The sequence below is a fragment of the Scyliorhinus torazame genome, chromosome 1 (assembly GCF_047496885.1).
Source record: "Scyliorhinus torazame isolate Kashiwa2021f chromosome 1, sScyTor2.1, whole genome shotgun sequence".
Lineage (NCBI taxonomy): Eukaryota > Metazoa > Chordata > Chondrichthyes > Carcharhiniformes > Scyliorhinidae > Scyliorhinus > Scyliorhinus torazame.
Genome location: NC_092707.1, coordinates 238,711,845 through 238,733,156, shown reverse-complemented (window position 1 = coordinate 238,733,156; position 21,312 = coordinate 238,711,845). Strand labels below are relative to the sequence as shown.

At 48.4% G+C, this 21,312-nt stretch overlaps 1 protein-coding gene across 4 annotated transcripts in view; it reads left to right on the top strand.

Annotated features, from left to right (window-relative positions):
- The window catches only part of agpat4 (1-acylglycerol-3-phosphate O-acyltransferase 4 (lysophosphatidic acid acyltransferase, delta)), a 313,768-nt gene that overhangs the window by 93,743 nt on the left and 198,713 nt on the right, over positions 1-21,312 (top strand). For all 4 annotated transcript variants that reach the window (XM_072503738.1, XM_072503709.1, XM_072503730.1 and 1 more), the window contains one exon: positions 3,759-3,990. In XM_072503738.1, coding sequence (XP_072359839.1) covers positions 3,813-3,990 — 178 coding nt within the window. In that variant the 5' untranslated portion in view covers positions 3,759-3,812. The remainder of the gene's footprint in view (positions 1-3,758; positions 3,991-21,312) is intronic.

Below are 21,312 nucleotides of genomic sequence, written 5' to 3'. Positions count from 1 at the left end.
AACAATTGAAAAGATGCGTTTATCGTTTAGTACGCATGGCCTCCCCGAGGTGCTGGTCACGGATAACGGCACTCCATTCACGAGTGAGGAGTTTGCGAGGTTCACGAGGATGAACGGCATCCGCCATATCCGCACTGCCCCTTACCACCCGGCTTCAAATGGGTTGGCAGAGCGCGCAGTGCAGACATTCAAAAGAGGCCTAAAGAAGCAGTCTTCCGGATCAATGGACACGAGACTGGCTCGCTTTTTGTTTACGTACAGGACCACCCTCCATGCAGTGACTGGGGTAGCTCCCGCAGAACTCCTAATGGGCCGGAGACTTCGCACCCGCCTTAGTATGGCTTTCCCGGACATTGGCGCAAAAGTACGCCGCACACAAGAACGGCAGGGACAGGGATTTTCTCGGCATCGGCCGATTCGGCAGTTTGTGCCCGGTGACCCAGTGTTCGTTCGGAATTTTGCTGGTGGTGCCCAATGGGTTCCTGGTGTAATCTTTCGCCAAATGGGCCCTATATCTTACCAAGTGCAAGCCCAGGGTCGTCTCCAGCGAAGACATGTGGACCACGTTCGGTCCAGAAGACTATCCCCTCAAACGATTCCCCGCCCCTGGAGCTCATTTCTACAGCCGCAGAGACCAGAGACAAGGGAAGGTAGTCCTCTCAATCTTCCACTGGTGCCTCACTCGAAGCCTGCGCAGGTCGTTACGGGACCGAATGGAGATAGAGACGCTGACATGATGGAGGCAGCAGACTCTGGCTCCGAGATGGAGACACAGGATGCATCAGAGGGGGAATCCTCGGGTCCACGGGCCGTGGATGTACAACCGTTGTGCCGTTCATCACGGAAGCGCCGGTCTCCGTCTCGTTACACGCCGCCTGATCCAGCGCCTTGTGCAAATGGTGTCCGGCCTGCGGCCAAACGAGTCCGACGCCCTCCTTCGCCAGGGTCTTCGGTGGATTCCTTGGACTTTGGGGGGGGGGGGAGGGATGTTATAACCTGCCTACTTACCATTGGCTAGGGACTAATGACTATCCCACAATCCTGTGGGAGTATGAGCTTCCCCAATGAGGGGGGCGGAGAAACTCCTAGTATAAATAAAGCTGGCCAGTTCAGGAACCAGCAGGAAGGAGTATGCAGCAAGGGAAGTTACTGCTACTGTTATGTATATATGTTATGGTAAATAAATGTTATTACTTTGTATCCTTAAAACTCGTGCTGGATTCTTCGTGGCCCTTACAAAAGAAAGTGACTTCACAACCAACATTGATGAGACATAGGGTAATATATGGGGTTATGACAATAAATCTTTTGTATCTAACAATGAAGGAGATTCGGTTCAAGACACTGTGCATTACACCGAATGTGGGACAGCAGTTTTATCCTGCTATCACCCTGATGTGCCTAAGTGCCTGTTAGTAGAGGGTGATTATATACAGTGTGTATGGTCCTGTGTCAAGATTGGGCACAACACTGGGCACATCTTTCAGATTTTTATTTTCCCTGAACTGACCTCCATCCATCTGAGTACATTTTTAAAATAAAGTATATATAATATTTGTGAAAATGGAGGTCAAGCTACAAAGATGCATGAAATTTGGTAACAATTTTTCGGACCTACCTTTCATATTTTCATTTTGAATATGGTTGCCAACCTTTCAGGGTTGGCTTGGAAGTCCCAGGAATTAAAGGTAAATCTCCAGGATACTGCTGCAAACCTGGGAGAAAAATCATAGGGGCATTAAGAAAAAAGAACTGTGCATTAACATTTTCTTTGAGGATTTAAAAAAAATCACTTTTAAAAATATATTTGGAGGTGGGAAATTTAGCTGTTTGACAGTCCAGAATTAACCAATCAAATAACTGTCTGTTCACTCTAATGGGAAATCGGTACATTACAAGGCTGGGTTTTCGGTGAACATTGGTAGGAGCAGAACTAATGCAGATTAGATCATTTGATGAAGCTTCCAGGAATGTATATAACCATGTTTGGAAACACTAACCTTCAAGTACACTACCAGAACTGCTACTGGGCCTATTCAGTGGTCCATTTTATGGTCCAGAAGTGTGTATGTGCACAACACTGAAAGATTGTGAAAGTACCATTCCACATTTTCACCCAAAGTGCACAGCGAAGGAAGGTCTAAGTTGTCAACTGGAGATCTTTTTAATATTTTATAGGATGTGGGCGTTATTACCCTTTTGTAATTGCCTTGTTACCCTTAATAACCCTTTTGTAATTGCCTTTGAGAAAGTGGTGGTAAGCTAGTGCCCTGAACCGCTTTTGTCCATGTGGTGTAGTTACATTTTTTCTTCTTTTATTGCCCATCTCTGAGGGCAGTTAGGAGTCAACCACATTGCTGTGGGTCTGGGGTCTCATGTAGGCCAGACCAGGTAAGGATGGCAGATTTCCTTCCCGAAAGAACATTAGTGAACCAGTTGGGTTTTTACGACCATCAACAGTGGTTTCATGGTCATTATTAGACATGAATAATGATGTTCGGGAGGGAGTATACCAGGAGTCCCTACGACAGTGAGTCTGTGCAAGGGGTTGAGTGAACTTGCGGAAGTCTGGTGAATGAGTAGGTGAGAACGAGAATCCTGAGACTGGGAGTGAGCTGGACATGCATGCTCCCTGCCAGCCTCCTTCCCCCCCCCCCCCCCCCCCCAACCCACAAAGCAGTTCAGGACAGGAGGAATACCCAGTCTGAAGGGCAGTCAGCTTCCAAAACATCCTTTGATATGAACTCTGCTGAGGCTAAAAATAGTGTGGTATGTGGCACCAGAGGTGAATGTAAGGTCAGTGTTAGTTAAACCCAACTCATTAGCTTGCCACCAACTCCATCTTCCTTGGTGCCTATAACTTGGTCATAGTCTGTCTCTCTCTCTCTCTTGCTCTGCTTCTTAAGCAAAAAGGCAAAAGATGGTTTTATTGGTTAACACTTTGAGAGACATTTCTTCAGGACTTCCCTATTTTTATGAAATAAAGGCTAACATTCCATTTGCTTTCCCAATTACCTCTTGAACTTGCATGGTACCTTTTTGTGATTTATGCACGAGGACCACCAAATCCCTCTGCTGTAGTATTTCTCCATTTAAATAATATTCGGCTCCTTTGTTCTTCCTACTTAAGTGCATATCTTCATATTTTCCTACATTATATTCCATCTGCCAAGTTTTTGCCCACTCACCTATCCTGTCTATATTCTAGAGTCTTTGTGTTTTCCTCACCACTTGCCTTCCCACCTATTTTTGGGTCATCTGCAAACTTGGCAATAGTGCATTCACTTCCTTTGTCCAAGTCATTATTTATTATGGATCCCTGTGGCACTCCACTAGGTACAGGTTGCCAATCCTCTATCCATGCTATTGTACTACTCCCCAACATCATGGGCTCTTATCTTGAGACCCCTCCTCGGTAAGACTGTTGACATAATGACACCTGAATCGGACAATAAGAGCAAATTATTTGAAGAATCAAGGCTGCCTAGCAGTGTTCTAATTTCCTAGCATTGGCCATTTTGAGTTGCTATTCTGTTAGCCAAATACCAACAGATAATATTCTGTTAAGTGTTTTGCATTGCTGCTGCTTCTGTTGTGCCTCCAGTAAGGTCACGTTTTAAGGAAAAGGTAATTATTTTTTTGCTAGGAAAAGGGAATTTTGTCTTCAAAATTTTAATTGTAGTCTAATTGATGTTTTTTTTAAAAAAAAATCCATTCTAATCACTTTCTATATCTAATGGCTTGTATCTATGTTGCAGATTTTCTTTATGAACTCGGGACATTTGGTGGATATATTGGAAGCTTTGTAAGCAATGGGTATCGTAGCCTTCTTGAAATCTCAGTTCATCTGCCACCTTCTTATCGGCTACATCTTTGTCGTGACTGGACTCATCATTAACTTCCTTCAGCTCTGCACACTGATAATATGGCCGATCAACAAGCAACTCTACAGGCGAATCAATTGCAGATTGGCGTACTGCATTGCCAGCCGTAAGGAAACCTTTATTCAAATTTATGCAGGTCTATTCTACCTATGTGGAATTGGGTAGCAATTGTTGCAGAATCCGTTGTCATTCTGGCTTTTTGGGAATCGCTGTAATCTTGGGCTTGGGGTTGCTGAGGCATTTCATCATATCAAATCACTGCAGTTCTGATTGTGTGAATTCTATTTTTGAAGTGCATGTTGCCCTGTTTGTGTTGACCTGATGGTTCATTTATTGACCAATTTCAAGAATGTGTCATGAAAGTTGAGCTTATTGTGTGTTTGGAAACATACTTTTTCCTCTACTTAAAAAGCTTTGAAATTCTGTGACTTAGTATTTTAAGTGAAAAATTATGTAGTTAGACAGTATGACCTCCTGTGGAGTGAAAGATGATGTAGTTAGACAGTATGGCCTCCTGTGGAGTCATAGAATCATAGAATTTACAGTGCAGAAGGAGACCATTCAGCCCATCGAGTCTGCATCGGGCCTTGGAAAGAGCACCCTACCTGAGCCCCACACCTCCACCCTATCCCCTTTATCCCTGTAACCCAACCTAATCTTTTTGGACACTAAGGCAATTTAGAATGGCCAAGCCACCTAACCTGCACATCTTTGGACTGTGGGAGGAAACCTGAGCACCCGGACGAAACCCACGCACATACTAGGAGAACGTGCAGACTCCACAGAGACAGTGACCCAAGCCGGGAATCGAACCTGGGACTCTGGAGCTGTGAAGCAACTGTGCTAACCACTATGCTACCGTGCTGCCCTCTTGAAAAGTCTTCAAAAAGTTTCAGCAGTTAAAGTTTGAAAAGTTAAACTAAATTGTCTCAGTTTATCAGATTGAAATAATCATGCCACTGACACCTTCCTCCCGTCTTACACCCTGTCCCAACCAGCTATTTTTTTTCTCACCTGGTCTTCGCTCACAAATAAAGAACGAGCACTAAGCACTGAAATTATTGACAATTAGTTGGTTTCTGGAATAGATTTAATCATGGGCTCTTGCTGCTGTTAGGTCTTCGATCTCAACAGCTTTTCTTTTTTTTTGTAGGATTGGCATTGTTCTGCTAATTGTATATAGCAAAGGAGCGAGAATTCTATTTGACTGGCTGTCTTTTATATGAAATGAAAATCGCTTATTGTCACAAATAGGCTTCAAATGAAGTTACTGTGAAAAGCCCCTAGTCGCCACTTCTGGTGCCTGTTCGGGGAGGCTGTTACGGGAATTGAACCGTGCTGCTGGCCTGCCTTGGCCTGCTTTCAAAGCCAGCGATTTAGCCCTGTGATAAACAGCCCCTGCTGTTATGCAGCCAAATGTGAAATTTTACAGTTTTTTGTGGTTTTGTCAAGACTCTGTTTTGATTACTAATCAGATCAAATTGTGGTCCCAGAATATTCATCACCCTTCTTGATGACAACTTTTCAATTGAATGTTAGAAATAAAGTTGATTCCATTCCATTATAAATAGGGCTACATTTGTATCTTTCTCACATTTCAAATTCAATGAAAGGGGGGGGGGGGGGTCGTGATGGGAATGGAGATGTGGAGAAGCTTCTGAGTAGTAAAAAATAAGAAATAGGAAATTGCAAAAGAATTTTACACCTTGTCCTTGCTCAAAAGTCGTATTGTTAGGGCAGCACGGTGGCGTAGTGGGTTAGCCCTGCTGCCTCACGGCGCCGAGGTCCCAGGTTCGATCCCGTCTCTGGGTCACTGTCCGTGTGGAGTTTGCACATTCTCCCCGTGTTTGCGTGTGTTTCACCCCCACAACTCAAAGATGTGCAGGATAGGTGGATTGAACACGCTAAATTGCCCTTTAATTGGAAAAAAATGAATTGGGTACACTAAATTTTTTTTTAAAAAAGTCGTATTGTTTTTGGCTGTGTTGATGTGTGTAACTGAAGGCATTTTATTACTGATTGGAGTCATGCAGATTGACGAGCTTGTTACAGTCTGAGATATCCTCATGTGATATCCTCTTTTTACCTGTCATTTTGCTGTCAGAAGTATCACATGCTGCCTCATGGAATGTTGCAAGCATATTTTGAATTCCTGAAGAACATAAAACTTGAATTGTATTGGGTTCCTGAATTAGGAAATATAGGCAGTTAGACATCGAATTAGCAGAGAAATGGTTAGGAAACTGCTCCTGCATTGCCCCCATAAATAATTGATAAACATGAGTAAACCAAGAGTTTAGAGAGATGAGGAACTTAATAAAATCGGTATAAAGAAATGGTTCTGAAGACATTAATAGCACAAACTGGTGATAAGTTCCCTCGACCTGAGGACCTATATTTTAGGCTTTTAAAGGAGGCGGTTGCTGAGATAATGGATACGTTTTTTTTGATCTTCCCAGAACTACTTAGATTCTGGAATAGTTCCCAACGCTTGGAAGGTAACAAACATGATTCTGCTATTTTGGAAAAGAGAAAATGGGGATCAATAGGTCCTAACATCAATAGTGGACAAAATACTTAGAATGTAATTAGCATTGAAAATTGAGCAATTTGACTATGGAATTTACAAGGTCCTGAGATGAAACATTTAATAAAGCCTACCTTTTGTGGCGTTATTGTAGGATGACCGAGTTTGGGTCCTCTCATGGCAGAATTTATATTGTCTGGCTAACAAAATCTAAATTTGTAATTGGAGCTTAAATTGAATAGTCCATATGCCTTAAACCTATAGATGTGACTTGAGCAATGCTATCTGCATTATTTTAATGACACCAGTTCTCTGAATTTGATCTTGTAATGAATTGTTGCTTTGCATTTAAAGGATGTGCCTGTTTTTAAAGTCTGGTTTTAGCACACAATTTTGATTCTAGTTGCTGATCACCACAATTTGAACATACATGGGAGGTGCTGAAACAAATACCTGCAGGACTAGCATTCAAGGGCTGATTAGATGTAATTTTCATGAGGCAGTTTATGTGGACTCCATGTACCTACATCCACTGAAGAGCTGGAGTGTGCTAGCTGCCACAGTTGAGCATCTCCTGATAGATTGGACCAAGTGAGAAGATGCTCAGGTTCTTGGATGCAGCACTAGAATGAAGCCTTGTATCTGTAGTGGGGAGGGATCCATCTTGTCCTTATGACCTTCCTTCCTGCATCAGTTGATGCTGCTCACATGCCATCCTCCCATTCTAGAGACAAACCAAGGGAGACCTTGAGAAAAGTGTAGGTGACCTGCACTTCCTTTCTTCGGATGACTCCTGTCAGGTAGAGTAGTACAGCATTTAGTGTTTTTATTTCGATGTAATGCTGAGAGAATTTCTGGAATAAATGTCAATAGCGTTGTGAAATCTTAATAATGTCCCAGAAAGTCTTCCAATGTGTTTCAAAGATGCCTTTCAACCTGCAGCAGTAAGTGAATGTAAAAGGTGCTGTAACATTTAAGTAGAGCTCAATCCTCTGTAATGTCTTTACTCCCAATCAGCTGGTTGTCATTAGCAGACGCATTAAATAAAGTGCTGTCCTCCTTTTCAGTGAGGGTTATCAGGCCAGTGGCAGTCAGCTCGAATGATCCGCAGGCGATCATACCAGCAGAAGTTTAAATTCCTTTACCAAAATTTTGTTATGTGCTAAACTTGAGCTAAATCAGCATTTTAGCTTCTGATCTCATCTTGGCCGCATGGAGGCTCTTCAGTGCCTAAAGTATCTTGATAAAATCACTTCCAAAATTTTTCATCGTGGACCTCTCAATATGAAAGCAACGAATAGTCCATTGCAGGTTTAGAGTTATGTATTCTGGGCAAATCTTTCATTAACTATATAATGCAATATTTAAGCTAATTGAAAACAGCTCAAATTTATAATCACCCCATACACAACATACATATTTAGTCAAATTTTGTGCTTGTCGTGTTCTGGCAGCAAACTTTCCCCAATGTTGGGGAAGCCATTGTACAAACTGTTGATGAGAAAAGAGAATTACTGATCTGCTTAGGTGATCTGAGAAGTGCATGGATCCTTAAAATGTCACGGACAAGTGCAGAAAGTAATCAAAAAGGCTAATAGAATGCTAATCTTTATATCTAGAGGATTACAGTTTAAAGACACAAGTTATGTTGCAGCTAAAGAAAACCCTGGTTAGAACCCACTTGGAGCACTGTGAGCAGTTCTGAGCATCACACATTAGGAAGGATATTTTGGCCTTGGAGGGAGTGCAACGTAGGTTTACAAAAGGGGCTGGTTTAGCACACTGGGCTAAATTGCTGGCTTTTAAAGCAGACCAAGCAGGCCAGCAGCACGGTTCGATTCCCATACCAGCCTCCCCGAGCAGGCGCCGGAATGTGGCGACTAGGGGCTTTTCACAGTAACTTCATTGAAGCCTACTTGTGACAATAAGCGATTTTCATTTTAAAAAATGATATCTGGACAGGGGTTAGGTTACGAGGCGAGACAAATGAGGCCTATTTTTCTAGAATTTAGGAAGTTATGAGGTGATCTGATCAAAGTATTCAAAATATTGACAGGGAAAGACAGGCTAGATAAATTAAATCCACTGGTTGGAGATTGTAAAACTAGGGGACATAGTCTTAAAAATTAGGGCTATACCATTCAAAAGATGTTAGAAAGCACTTCTTCACATAAAGGGTGGTAGAGGTTTCGAACTCTGTCCCACAAACAGCAGTTGAAGCTAGATCAGTTCATAGATTATCATAGATTATCATAGAATTTACAGTGTGAGGCTTCCGGGTGCGGCAATGACCAGCTGAGTCGCACGTTTCGGCACCTCCCGTTGGAACGGACTTTTGGGCTCTTGATAGGAGCCCCAACGGCAATTTAAACGGCCAAAATCACTGTGCGGTAAACTAGAAGGGAATACCCCCGGATACACATGGAAGAAGGTGAGGATAGCGGCCGGATTGCAGCAGATCCTCTGGAGCAGCGGCAAGGAAGGGAAGCTCGAAGCAAGATGGCGTCGGAAGGTGGCCGTTTGTTATGGGGCCCGGAGCAACAAGAGTTCCTGCGGCGCTGTGTGGAAGAGCTGAAGAAGGAGTTGAAGAAGGTGTTGGCCCCGATATTACAGGCGATTGAAGGGCTAAAGGAGGAGCAGGGGACCCAGGAGCTGGAGCTTCGGGTCATGAAGGCAAAGACTGCTGAAAACGAAGATGAAATACAGGGCCTGGTGGTGAAGACAGAGACGCACGAGGCACAGCACAAAAGGTGTGTGGAGAGGTTGGAAGCACTGGAGAATAATTCGAGGAGGAAGAATTTAAGAGTCCTGGGTCTTCCCGAAGGCGCAGAGGGGGCGGACGTCGGGGCATATGTGAGCACTATGCTTAACTCGCTAATGGGATCGGAGGCCCCGACGGGCCCTTTGGAGGTGGAGGGAGCCTATCGAGTTCTGGCGCGAAGACCAAAGGCTGGAGAAATACCTCGAGCTATAGTGGTGAGGTTTCTCCGCTACAACGACAGAGAGACGGTCCTCAGATGCGCGAAGAAAACTCGGAGCTGTAGGTGGGAGAACACGGTGATCCGCGTATACCAGGATTGGGGTGCGGAGGTGGCGAGAAGGAGGGCAAGTTTCAATCGGGCTAAGGCGGTGCTTCACAAAAAGAAGGTTCAATTTGGAATGTTCCAACCGGCGAGACTGTGGGTCACACACCAAGGGAAGCACCACTACTTTGAGACGGCAGAAGAGGCGTGGACATTCATTGTGGACGAGAAGCTGGAATAGTCTGGCGAGAGAAAGAGGTTCTGGGATAAAGTGGTGGGGTGATTATGTGGGGCGAGGAAGGGGAAGATTTTTCAATTTGTTAATTCTTCGATCCTGTAACTTTTCACTCTTTCCCCCCCCCCCCCCCCCCATCCACCCCCCACAAACGAGGGGAAGAGAATGAAGAACTGTGGGTGCCGGTGGGAAGGAAAGGGGAAGGAGAAGGGAAATGCGCCATTAGGGGTGGGGCCGAGTGGGAAACGCGGGCTTTGCTCCCGCGCTATGGTAATTGTGGCGGGAACAGGGACGCAGGAAGGAGGGGGCCTCGCACAGTGAGGGGCCGAGGGCAAAGGGGGAAGCCGAGGTCAGCCAGAGTTCGCTGACTTCTGGGAGCAACATGGGGGGTGCAACTACGCTAGAAGGGGATCTAGAGGAGGGGGGGTGGGGGAGTTAACTGGGTTGCTGCTGCTAAGGAGAAGGGGGAGCTGTTATGGGACGGGGTGGTCGAGACAGGGGGGCACCGTCTGTGGGATATACAGGTACGTGGGAACCGGGTGAGGAGCTGGGTTAAAAAAGGGGATGGCTAGTCGACAAGGGGGGGGGGTAAAAGAGCCCCCTAACCCGGCTGATCACGTGGAACGTGAGAGGGCTGAACGGGCCGATTAAAAGGGCACGGGTACTCGCACACCGAAAGAAATTAAAGGCAGATGTGGTTATGTTGCAGGAGACGCATCTGAAACTGATAGACCAGGTCAGACTACGTAAAGGATGGGTGGGGCAGGTGTTTCATTCGGGTTTAGATGCAAAGAATAGGGGGGATGGCTATCTTAGTGGGGAAACGGGTACTGTTTGAGGCAAAGACCATAGTGGCGGATAGTGGGGGTAGATATGTGATGGTGAGTGGCAGATTGCAAGGGGAGGCGGTGGTTCCGGTGAACGTATACGCCCCGAACTGGGATGATGCAAACTTTATGACGCGTATGTTGGGGCGTATCCCGGACCTGGAGGCGGGAAAGTTGGTAATGGGGGGAGACTTCAATACGGTGCTTGATCCAGGGCTGGACCAGTCGAGGTCCAGGACCGGGAGGAGGCCGGCAGCGGCCAGGGTGCTCAAGGACTTCATGGAGCAGATGGGAGGAGTAGACCCCTGGAGATTTATTAGGCCCAGGAGTAAGGAGTTCTCATTTTTCTCCCATGTTCACAAGGTATATTCACGGATAGACTTTTTTGTCTTGGGAAGGGCACTGATTCCGAAGGTGACAGGGACGGAGTATACGGCCATAGCCATTTCGGACCACGCTCCACATTGGGTAGACCTGGAGGTAGGAGAGGAAAAAGAACAGCACCCACTCTGGAGAATGGATATGGGCTTCTTGGCGGATGAGGGGGTATGTCTAAGGGTGAGGGGGTGTATCGAAAGGTACTTGGAGCTTAATGACAATGGAGAGGTTCAGGTGGGAGTGGTCTGGGAGGCGTTGAAGGCGGTGGTCAGAGGGGAACTGATATCCATAAGGGCACATAAAGGGAAGCAAGAGGGTAAAGAAAGGGAGCGATTGTTGAGAGAACTTCTGAGGGTGGACAGGCAATATGCAGAGGCACCGGAGGAGGGACTGTACAGGGAAAGACAAAGGTTACATGTGGAATTTGACCTGCTGACCACGGGTAAGGCAGAGGCACAGTGGAGGAGGGCACGGTGTACAGTATGAGTATGGAGAGAAGGCGAGTCGGCTACTGGCCCACCAATTGAGGAAGAGGGGAGCGGCGAGGGAGATAGGTGGGGTGAGAGATGAGGAGGGAGAGATGGAACGGGGAGCGGAGAGAGTGAACGGGGTGTTCAAGGCATTCTATGAGAGGTTATATAAGGCTCAGCCCCCGGAAGGGAAGGAGGGAATGATATGTTTCCTGGATCAGCTGGAATTCCCGAAGGTGGAGGAGCAGGAGAGGGCGGGACTGGGAGCACAGATTGAGATGGAGGAGGTGGTAAAGGGGATTGGGAGCATGCAGGCGGGGAAGGTCCTGGGACCGGATGGGTTCCCGGTGGAATTTTATAGGAAATATATGGGCCTACTGGCCCCGCTTTTGACGAGAACCTTTAATGAGGCCAGGGAAAGGGGGAAGTTGCCCCCGACTATGTCGGAGGCGACGATATCGCTACTTTTGAAGAAGGAAAAAGACCCGCTGCAGTGTGGGTCCTACAGGCCCATTTCCCTTTTGAACGTAGATGCTAAGCTCCTGGCTAAGGTGATGGCGACGAGGATAGAGGACTGTGTCCCAGGGGTGGTCCACGAGGATCAAACTGGGTTTGTTAAGGGGAGACAGCTGAACACGAACATACGGAGGCTGCTAGGGGTGATGATGATACCCCCACCAGGGGGGGAGGCGGAGATAGTGGTGGCGATGGACGCCGAGAAAGCATTCGACAGAGTGGAGTGGGACTATCTGTGGGAAGTGTTGAGGAGATTTGGTTTTGGAGAAGGGTTTATTGGATGGGTACAGCTGCTATATAGGGCCCCGGAGGCAAGTGTGGTCACGAACAGCAGAGGTCTGACTACTTCCGTCTTTATAGAGGGGCGAGGCAGGGGTGTCCCCTGTCTCCGTTACTGTTTGCATTGGCAATTGATCCCCTGGCCATAGCACTGAGGGGCTCCAGGAAGTGGAGAGGAGTACTCAGGGGAGGAGAAGAACACCGGGTATCATTGTATGCAGGTGATTTATTGCTGTATGTTGCGGACCCGGTGGAGGGGATGCCTGAGATAATGCGGACACTCAGGGAGTTTGGGGAATTCTCGGGGTACAAATTGAATATGGGGAAGAGTGAGTTTGTGGTGCATTCGGGGGAGCAGAGCAGGGGAATAGATGATTTACCACTGAGGAAGGTAACAAGAGATTTCCGGTACTTAGAGATTCAGATAGCCAGGAGTTGGGGAACCTTAGATAGGCTTAATCTAACCCGATTGGAACAGATGGAGGAGGATTTTAAGAGATGGGACATGGTGCCCCTGTCACTGGTGGGTAGGGTGCAGGCGGTCAAAATGGTAGTCCTCCCGAGATTCCTTTTTGTGTTTCAGTGCCTCCCGGTGATGGTCACGAAGGCTTTTTTCAAGAAAATCGAGAAAAGTGTCATGAGTTTTGTGTGGGCTGGGAAGACCCCGAGAGTGAGGAGGGTTTTTTTTGCAGCGTAGCAGGGATGGGGGGGGGGGGGGGGGGGGGGGGGGGGGACTGGCACTTCCGAACTTAAGTGAATACTATTGGGCCGCCAATGTCTCAATGGTGTGTAAGTGGATGGGAGAAGGGGAGGGAGCGGCGTGGAAGAGATTGGAGATGGCGTCCTGCAAAGGAACCAGCCTACAAGCACTGGCGACGGCGCCGTTGCCGTTCACCCCGAAGAAATACACCACAAGTCCAGTGGTGGTGGCAACACTGAAAATTTGGGGGCAGTGGAGACGGCATAGGGGAATGACGGGAGCCTCGGTGCGGTCCCCGATAAGAAATAATCATAGGTTTGTCCCGGGGTGAATAGTTGGGGGATTTAGAGCATGGCAGAGAGCTGGGATTGTGCAACTGAGGGACCTGTTCTTAGACGGGACATTTGCGAGTCTGGGAGCACTGACTGAATGCATTCCCAAGGGAATGCATTTCGGTACATGCAACTGAGGGCTTTTGCGAGGCAACAGGTGAGGGAATTCCCGCAGCTCCCGACGCAGGAGATTCAGGATAGAGTGATCTCAGGGACATGGGTGGGGGGATGGTAGGGTGTCAGATATATACAGGGAAATGAGAGACGAGGGGGAGATCATGGTGGATGAGCTGAAGGGAAAATGGGAAGAAGAGCTGGGGGAAGAGATTGAAGAGGGGCTGTGGGCAGATGCCCTACGTAGGGTGAACTCTTCGTCCTCGTGCGCCAGGCTTAGCCTGATACAATTCAAGGTTTTGCACAGGGCGCGTATGACCGGAGCAAGGCTCAGTAAATTTTTCGGGGTAGAGGATAGGTGTGGGAGATGCTCGAGAAGCCTGGCAAACCACACCCACATGTTTTGGTCATGCCCGGCACTGCAGGGGTTCTGGGTGGGGGTGGCGAATGTGCTTTCAAAGGTGGTGGGGGTCCGGGTCGAGCCAAGCTGGGGGTTGGCTATATAGAACATAGAACGATACAGCGCAGTACAGGCCCTTCGGCCCACGATGTTGCACCGAAACAAAAGCCATCTAACTTACACTATGCCATTATCATCCATATGTTTATCCAATAAACTTTTAAATGCCCTCAATGTTGGCGAGTTCACTACTGTTGCAGGTAGGGCATTCCACGGCCTCACTACTCTTTGCGTAAAGAACCTACCTCTGACCTCTGTCCTATATCTATTACCCCTCAGTTTAAAGCTATGTCCCCTCGTGCCAGCCATTTCCATCCGCGGGAGAAGGCTCTCACTGTCCACCCTATCTAACCCCCTGATCATTTTGTATGCCTCTATTAAGTCTCCTCTTAACCTTCTTCTCTCCCAACGAAAACAACCTCAAGTCAATCAGCCTTTCCACATAAGATTTTCCCTCCATACCAGGCAACATCCTGGTAAATCTCCTCTGCACCCGCTCCAAAGCCTCCACGTCCTTCCTATAATGCGGTGACCAGAACTGTACGCAATACTCCAAATGCGGCCGTACCAAAGTTTTGTACAGCTGCAACATGACCTCCTGACTCCGGAACTCAATCCCTCTACCAATAAAGGCTATATTTGGGGTTGCAGAAGAGCCGGGAGTGCAGGAGGCGAGAGAGGCTGATGTTTTGGCCTTTGCGTCCCTAGTAGCCTGGCGAAGGATATTGCTTATGTGGAAGGAAGCCAAACCCCGGGCGTGGAGACCTGGATAAACGACATGGCAGGTTTTATAAAACTAGAACGGATAAAGTTTGCACTAAGGGGTTCGGCGCAAGAGTTCACCAGGCGGTGGCAACCGTTCATTGACTACCTCGCAGAACGATAAAGGAAATGGGAAGGTAACAGCAGCAACCCAGGGAGGAGGGGGGGGAGGGCTCGGGCGGGTCCTCAGGGGTGTTTATGTATAGATATTTGTACTTAGTTATGTATATTGGATTGTTTTATTTTTATTATTTGGGAGAGTTATTACTTTTATTATGGCAGTTGCCATTTAGTATATATAATATTTACTTATTTGTTAAAAAACGGTCGCTGTTATTTATATTGTTTCGTTGCTGTAAAAAGGGAAAAACCTTTGTACTGTTTTGTTTGGCCGAAAAATTTGAATAAAATATATTAAAAAAAAAAAAAAGAATTTACAGTGCAGAAGGAGGCCATTCGGCCCATCGAGTCTGCACCGGCTCCTGGAAAGAGCACCCTACCCAAGGTCAACACCTCCACCCTGTCCCCAGCTTGCTTAAAGACTGCTTTCTGGCTCTCGTTTTTTTGTGGAAGGAAGCAAAATTGACTACAAGTCATTTACAAAAGAAAAAGTGCATTTCTGATCTATTATATTGGCAAGGCAAGTCCACGTAACTTAAGACCTCCATCCCTAGTACTATTCTATTAAATCTCCTTTCATCCTCTCTGCCATGACATTCTTCCTAAAGTACTTCAAAATGACCACAATACTCCGGCTGAGGCCCAACTAGTGTTTTTTTTAATATAAAGGCTTAGTTTACTTTTCCCAGCAGGATTGAGATTCAGACTGTGGGCGGGATTCTCCCATTCGGCGGCAGAGTGTCCACGCTGTCGGAAACGCCGTCGCGTTTCAAGACGGCGTGAACGGGCCGCTGGGAGTACTGATTCTGGCCCCTACAGGGGGTCAGCACGGCGCTGCTCCAGCCTCCCATCCTGGCGTGAACTGTGCGCCGCGCCAACCCGCGAATGCGCGGTGGCCTCCCTCAACATGCCGGCCCCGATGCAACATGGCGAGGGAATTCAGGGGCTGGCGCATAAGAAAATAGGCCCAGGGAGCGAGAGGCCAGCCCGCCGATCGGTGGGCCCCGATCGCGGGCCAGGCCCCCGGAGGCCCTCCCCAGGGTCGGAGCACCGCCCCCCCCGACCTTGCATGCAGAATTCCCGCCGGCTGCGACCAGGTGTGGACGGCGCCGGAGGGGCTCTGCCTTTTCATAGCGGCCGCTTGGCTCATCCGGGCCGGAGAATCGTCAGCCCGGCCGCGTAGAGCGGCCCGCGACCATCGCCGCGCCGCCGCCAATGGTGCCGATTGAAGCACGTGCCGGCGTCGGGGCAGCGTGGCATGGTTGCGGGGGACTCTCCGGCCCGGCGCGGGGCTGGGGGAATCCCACCCCATATTGTTGTAGTTAACATAGCGCCGTAGAATTGCATTTTATCCCCAGTTAGGTGAGTTTACAGTTGACTGCAAATGTTGTGTCTGTCCATTGCCCCATTGTGTAATCCAGAGCTAAAAATGCTAGTGGAAACAATAATGAATTAGCATCTTCAGTAATCATAAGTCACTACTTTGCTTTTTGTTTGAATGTGTATCTTTGTCTTGCTTTAGCTTTGTGGCAGTCCCTTTAGCAGAATCACAATGCATAAGAAGGGAGAAATTGACTCCGAATCACTTGTGTATTTTTTTTAGGCGCAAGTAAGCCTGCTGAAAGTTGAACATTAGGTCCCAGATATGCGTGTACAGTATATTGGATGTCCCTTGGTACAGTAGTTAGAGCGCATGTGCTGGATTACCAACAGCAGCACGCAGAGCAAGAAGATTAAGGCATCAATCGGTGTGATGTGTTGCCGCAGACCATGCTCCAGCCAACCTTTTCATAACCTACAGCTGAACATGTGTTCACCTCCCATCAGGACTATTTAAAGAAATCACAAGCTACTCACAAGTTAGTTGCTCGATTATTCGGGCTACTTGCAAATTAGTTGCTAGATTTTTCTTTCTGGCTGCTGGTGCAAATTCTATGTTTTTGGAGCTTTCCAATGCTTGTCTAAAGTTCTTAATAGTCTACAGGGAATGATCCAGCTAGTGCTGAAGAATTTTATACGAGGTTTCAAGGCTTGTGCTGAAACAAGTCACTTCTAGAAAGAGGTGGTCTGGTAGACCATCACCCTGAAATTGAGATTGAAAAGAGACCATGCAAAGCTGGACAAGCTGCTCGAAGTGAGGGTAGGGCTCAGCAGATGGGTGTATTTCCCCAGAGAGCAATTACATATTGTAGATTGACCATGCACATTGCCTTCTTGGTGCTCTGAACTCTGCCATTTTCTGGAATTCTGCTCCTTCAACATGGGATACAGACAGCACAGATCATGTAGGTGAATGCCTGTTAAGCTGGTGGTAAGCAAAATTCCATCATTCTGTGTCAGTCCTCTCTGTTACATTTGGTCCACGAGCAAATCAAAGCTAGTGGCTGGGTGACTAGGGTTATCTACTCTATGATTCTTGAGTCTCACCTGTAACCCATACAATAACAGCCATGCTGCCACAGGAGCATGATAGAGCACACTATTGACTTTCTCAAACCAAAGTTCCCCTGCATGGAGGAGACCTGCAGTATTCTATTGTGTGGATTTGTATATTTGTGATAGGAGGTTGCAAAAGAGGGAACAGCCCTTGGCACCATGTGTCTCGCATAAGTTGCAAAGGCGATGGGGGATGGATAATTGGCTCTGCATGTTCAAATAGTTCATGAGCAATCCGAGTAGCTTTAACCACAACTTTCGTTCATCAGCAGTCACACACTCTCTTTTACTTTCTTCTAGCACTGACCATCACATCATTCTTTTTCTGGCAACAGTAAAATAATAGCCACCAGAAGATTCACCTTCTAATCCAAATTTATAAACATAATGCATAAATGAAAATGACTAATTGCCCTTTGAATTCCCTTTTAATACCTCTTCCACATGTTTTCAACTCTTTAACTTTCCCACAAGGTGTTTTTCCCAGTGGATGCAACATTCAGTTCAGGAGATTGCGGATTGCGCTGTAGGGCACATTTGAGTAGCACTAGATCTAGAAGGTCCAGCTTCGAATTGGACCATCTTTGAATAGACTGTCACAGTATGGGCTGGCTGGCTGTATGGAAATTGCAAGGTGGGAGTGGGAGTATGAAAGCTTTTTACGAAATGGAGCTACTGCCACTCTCATTGGAAGGAGTCTCACTGGAAGGAGCCTCAGCAACCCGTGTAATCTTTTTTTAAAAAAAAATATTTTTATTAAGGTTTTTTAACAACACAATTTTTCCCCCTTACAAACAATAACCCCCCCCCCCTCCCCCGTAACAAAATAATGCAAATTCTCCCTGAGCAAGATATGTACATGGCAAGATGGTATATTTACACAGCTTTATACACTGCCTCTTGGCCGCGCGTTCCATTTCTCCCCCCCCCTTCATGCCATCTCCCGCTCGTCCATCCCCTCAAACAGTCTCTCGTTCTCCCCCCCCCCCCCCCCCCCCGGGGTTGCTGCTGCTGCTGACCGAACTTCCTCTAACGCTCCGCGAGATATTCTAGGAACGGTTGCCACCGCCTGTAAAACCCCTGTGCAGACCCTCTCAAAGCAAACTTAATTCTCTCCAATTTTATGAACCCCGCCATGTCGTTTATCCAGGCCTCCAGGCTAGGGGGCTTCTCCTCCTTGCACAAGAGCAAGACCCTTCGCCGGGCTACTAGGGACGCAAAGGCCAGAATTCCGGCCTCTTTCGCCTCCTGCACTCCCGGCTCGTCCACTACTCCAAATATTGCTAGCCCCCAGCTTGGCTTGACCCGGACTTTCACCACCTGGGATATTACTCCCGCCACTCCTCTCCAGAACCCCTCCAATGCCGGGCATGACCAAAACATATGGACATAGTTCGCCGGGCCCCCTGAACATCTTTCACATCTATCCTCTACTCCAAAGAACCTACTCAGTCTCGCCCTCGTCAAATGCGCTCTGTGAACAACCTTAAATTGTATCAGACTGAGCCTGGCACACTAGGAGGAGGAATTAACCCTACCTAGGGAATCAGCCCATAACCTCTCCTCAATCTCCTCCCCCAGCTCCTCCTCCCATTTACCTCTCAGTTCTTCTACTAGCGCTTCCTCCTCTTCTTTCATCTCTTGGTATATTTCCGACATCTTGCCCTCCCCGATCCATACCCCCGAGATCACCCTATCTTGAACTTCTTGTGCCGGGAGCAACGGAAATTCCCATACCTGTTGCCTCACAAAAGCCCTCACCTGCATATATCTAAATGCGTTTCCCGGGGGCAACTCAAATTTCTTCTCCAGTGCCCCTAGGCTCACAAATGTCCCGTCAATGAGCAGGTCCCCCATTCTTCTAATCCCCGCCCGATGCCAGCCTTGGAAACCCCCGTCCATCTTCCCCAGAACAAACCGGTGGTTACCCCTAATCGGGGACCACACCGATGCTCCCTTGCACCCCTGTGCCTTCTCCACTGGCCCCCAGATCCTTAGCGTTGCCGCCACCACCGGGCTTGTGGTGTGTTTTGTCAGCGAGAGTGGCAGCGGTGCCGTTACCAATGCCCCCAGGCTCGTTCCTTTACAGGACACCATTTCCATCCTCTTCCACGCCGCCCCCTCTCCCGCCATGACCCACTTGCGGATCATCGCCACGTTTGCTGCCCAGTAGTAACTCTCTAGGTTTGGCAAAGCCAACCCTCCTCGGTCCCTGTTGCGTTCCAAGAACCCTCTTCTAACCCTCGGTGTCTTATTTGCCCACACATACCCCATAATACTCCTACCTACTTTCTTGAAAAAGCCCTTTGTGATCACGATGGGGAGGCACTGAAACACGAACAAAAACCTCGGGAGGACCACCATTTTGACCGACTGCACCCTACCCGAGAGCGGGAGCATGTCCCATCTTTTAAAATCCTCCTCCATTTGTTCCACCAACCTCGTCAAATTCAGTTTATGTAGGGCCCCCCAACTTCTGGCCACCTGTATCCCCAGATACCGAAAACTCCTCTCCGCCCTCCTCAGCGGTAGGTCCCCTATCCCTCTTTCTTGGTCCCCTGCCTGTAACATAAAAAGCTCACTCTTCCCTACATTAAGCTTGTAGCCCGAGAACTCCCCAAACTCCTTCAGTGTCTACATGACCTCCACCGTCCCCTCTATTGGGTCCGCCACGTAAAGCAGCAGGTCATCCGCGTATAGCGATACCCGATGCTTCTCTCCCCCATGGACTATCCCCCTCCATTTCTTGGACTCCCTAAGTGATATGGCCAAGGGTTCGAGTGCCAGTGCAAACAACAGGGGGGACAGGGGGCACCCCTGCCTCGTCCCTCGGTAAAGCCGAAAGTACGCCGACCTCCGCCGGTTCGTCACTACGCTCGCCACCGGGGCGCTATAAAGGAGCTTAACCCATCTAATAAACCCTCCCCCGAACCCAAACCCGCGCAATACCTCCCAGAGGTACTCCCACTCTACTCGGTCAAAATCTTTTTCCGCGTCCATAGCTGCCACTATCTCCGCCTCTCCCTCCTCCGATGTCATCATTATCACGTTCAAGAGCCGCCGCACATTGGTATTTAACTGCCTGCCCTTTACAAATCCCGTCTGGTCCTCATGAATCACCCCCGGGACACAGTCCTCGATCCTCGTGGCCAGCACTTTTGCCAATAGCTTAGCGTCCACATTGAGGAGCGATATCGGCCTGTACGATCCACATTGCAGTGGATCCTTGTCTCGCTTAAGAATCAAGGAGATTGTCGCCTCCGACATTGTCTGGGGCAGGGTTCCCTCCTCTCTTGCCTCGTTAAAGGTCTTCACTAGCAGCAGGGCCACATATTTTCTATAGAACTCTACCGGGAACCCGTCCGGCCCCGGGGCCTTCCCCGCCTGCATGCTCCCCAAACCCTTGCTCAACTCCTCCAACCCAATTGGTGCTCCCAAACCAACCGCCTCCTGCTCCTCCACCGTCGGAAACCCCAGCTGGTCCAGAAAACGCCTCATTTACCCCCCCCCCCCCCCCCCCCCCCGGGGGGGCTGGGACCTGTACAGCTCTTCATAGAAGGCCTTGAATACCTATTTATTTTCGTGGCACTTTGAACCGTGGCTCCCCTTCCATCTTTGATTCCCCCTATTTCCCTCGCTGCCGCCCTCTTACGGAGCTGGTGCGCCAGCATCCGGCTAGCCTTTTCCCCGTACTCATAGGTCGCCCCTTGCGCCTTCCTCCATTGTGCCTCCGCCTTGCCCGTGGTCAGTAGGTCAAACTCCGTCTGGAGCCGTCGCCGTTACTCTTTCCTCCGGGGCCTCTGCGTATCTCCTGTCCACTCTCAAAATCTCGCCCACTAACCTCTCCCTTTCCAATGCCCTCTGTTTTCTTCCTATGAGCCCTAATGGAGATCAATTCTCCCCTGACCACCGCCATCAACGCCTCCCATACCACTCCCACTCGCACCTCCCCATTGTCGTTGGCCTCCAAGTACCTTTCAATGTACCCCCTCACCTTCCCACACACCACCTCACCAGCCAGCAGTCCCACGTCCAACCGCCACAGCGGGTGTTGGTCCCTCTCCTCTCCCAGCCCCATTTCCACCCAGTGCGGGGCATGGTCTGAAACGGCTATGGCCGAATTCTCCGTCCCCTCCGTCCCCTCCACTCTCTGAATAAGCGCCCTACCCAGAACAAAGAAATCTATCCGGGAGTAAACCTTATGTATGTGGGAGAAAAAAGAAAATTCCCTGGCCTGCGGTCTTGCAAA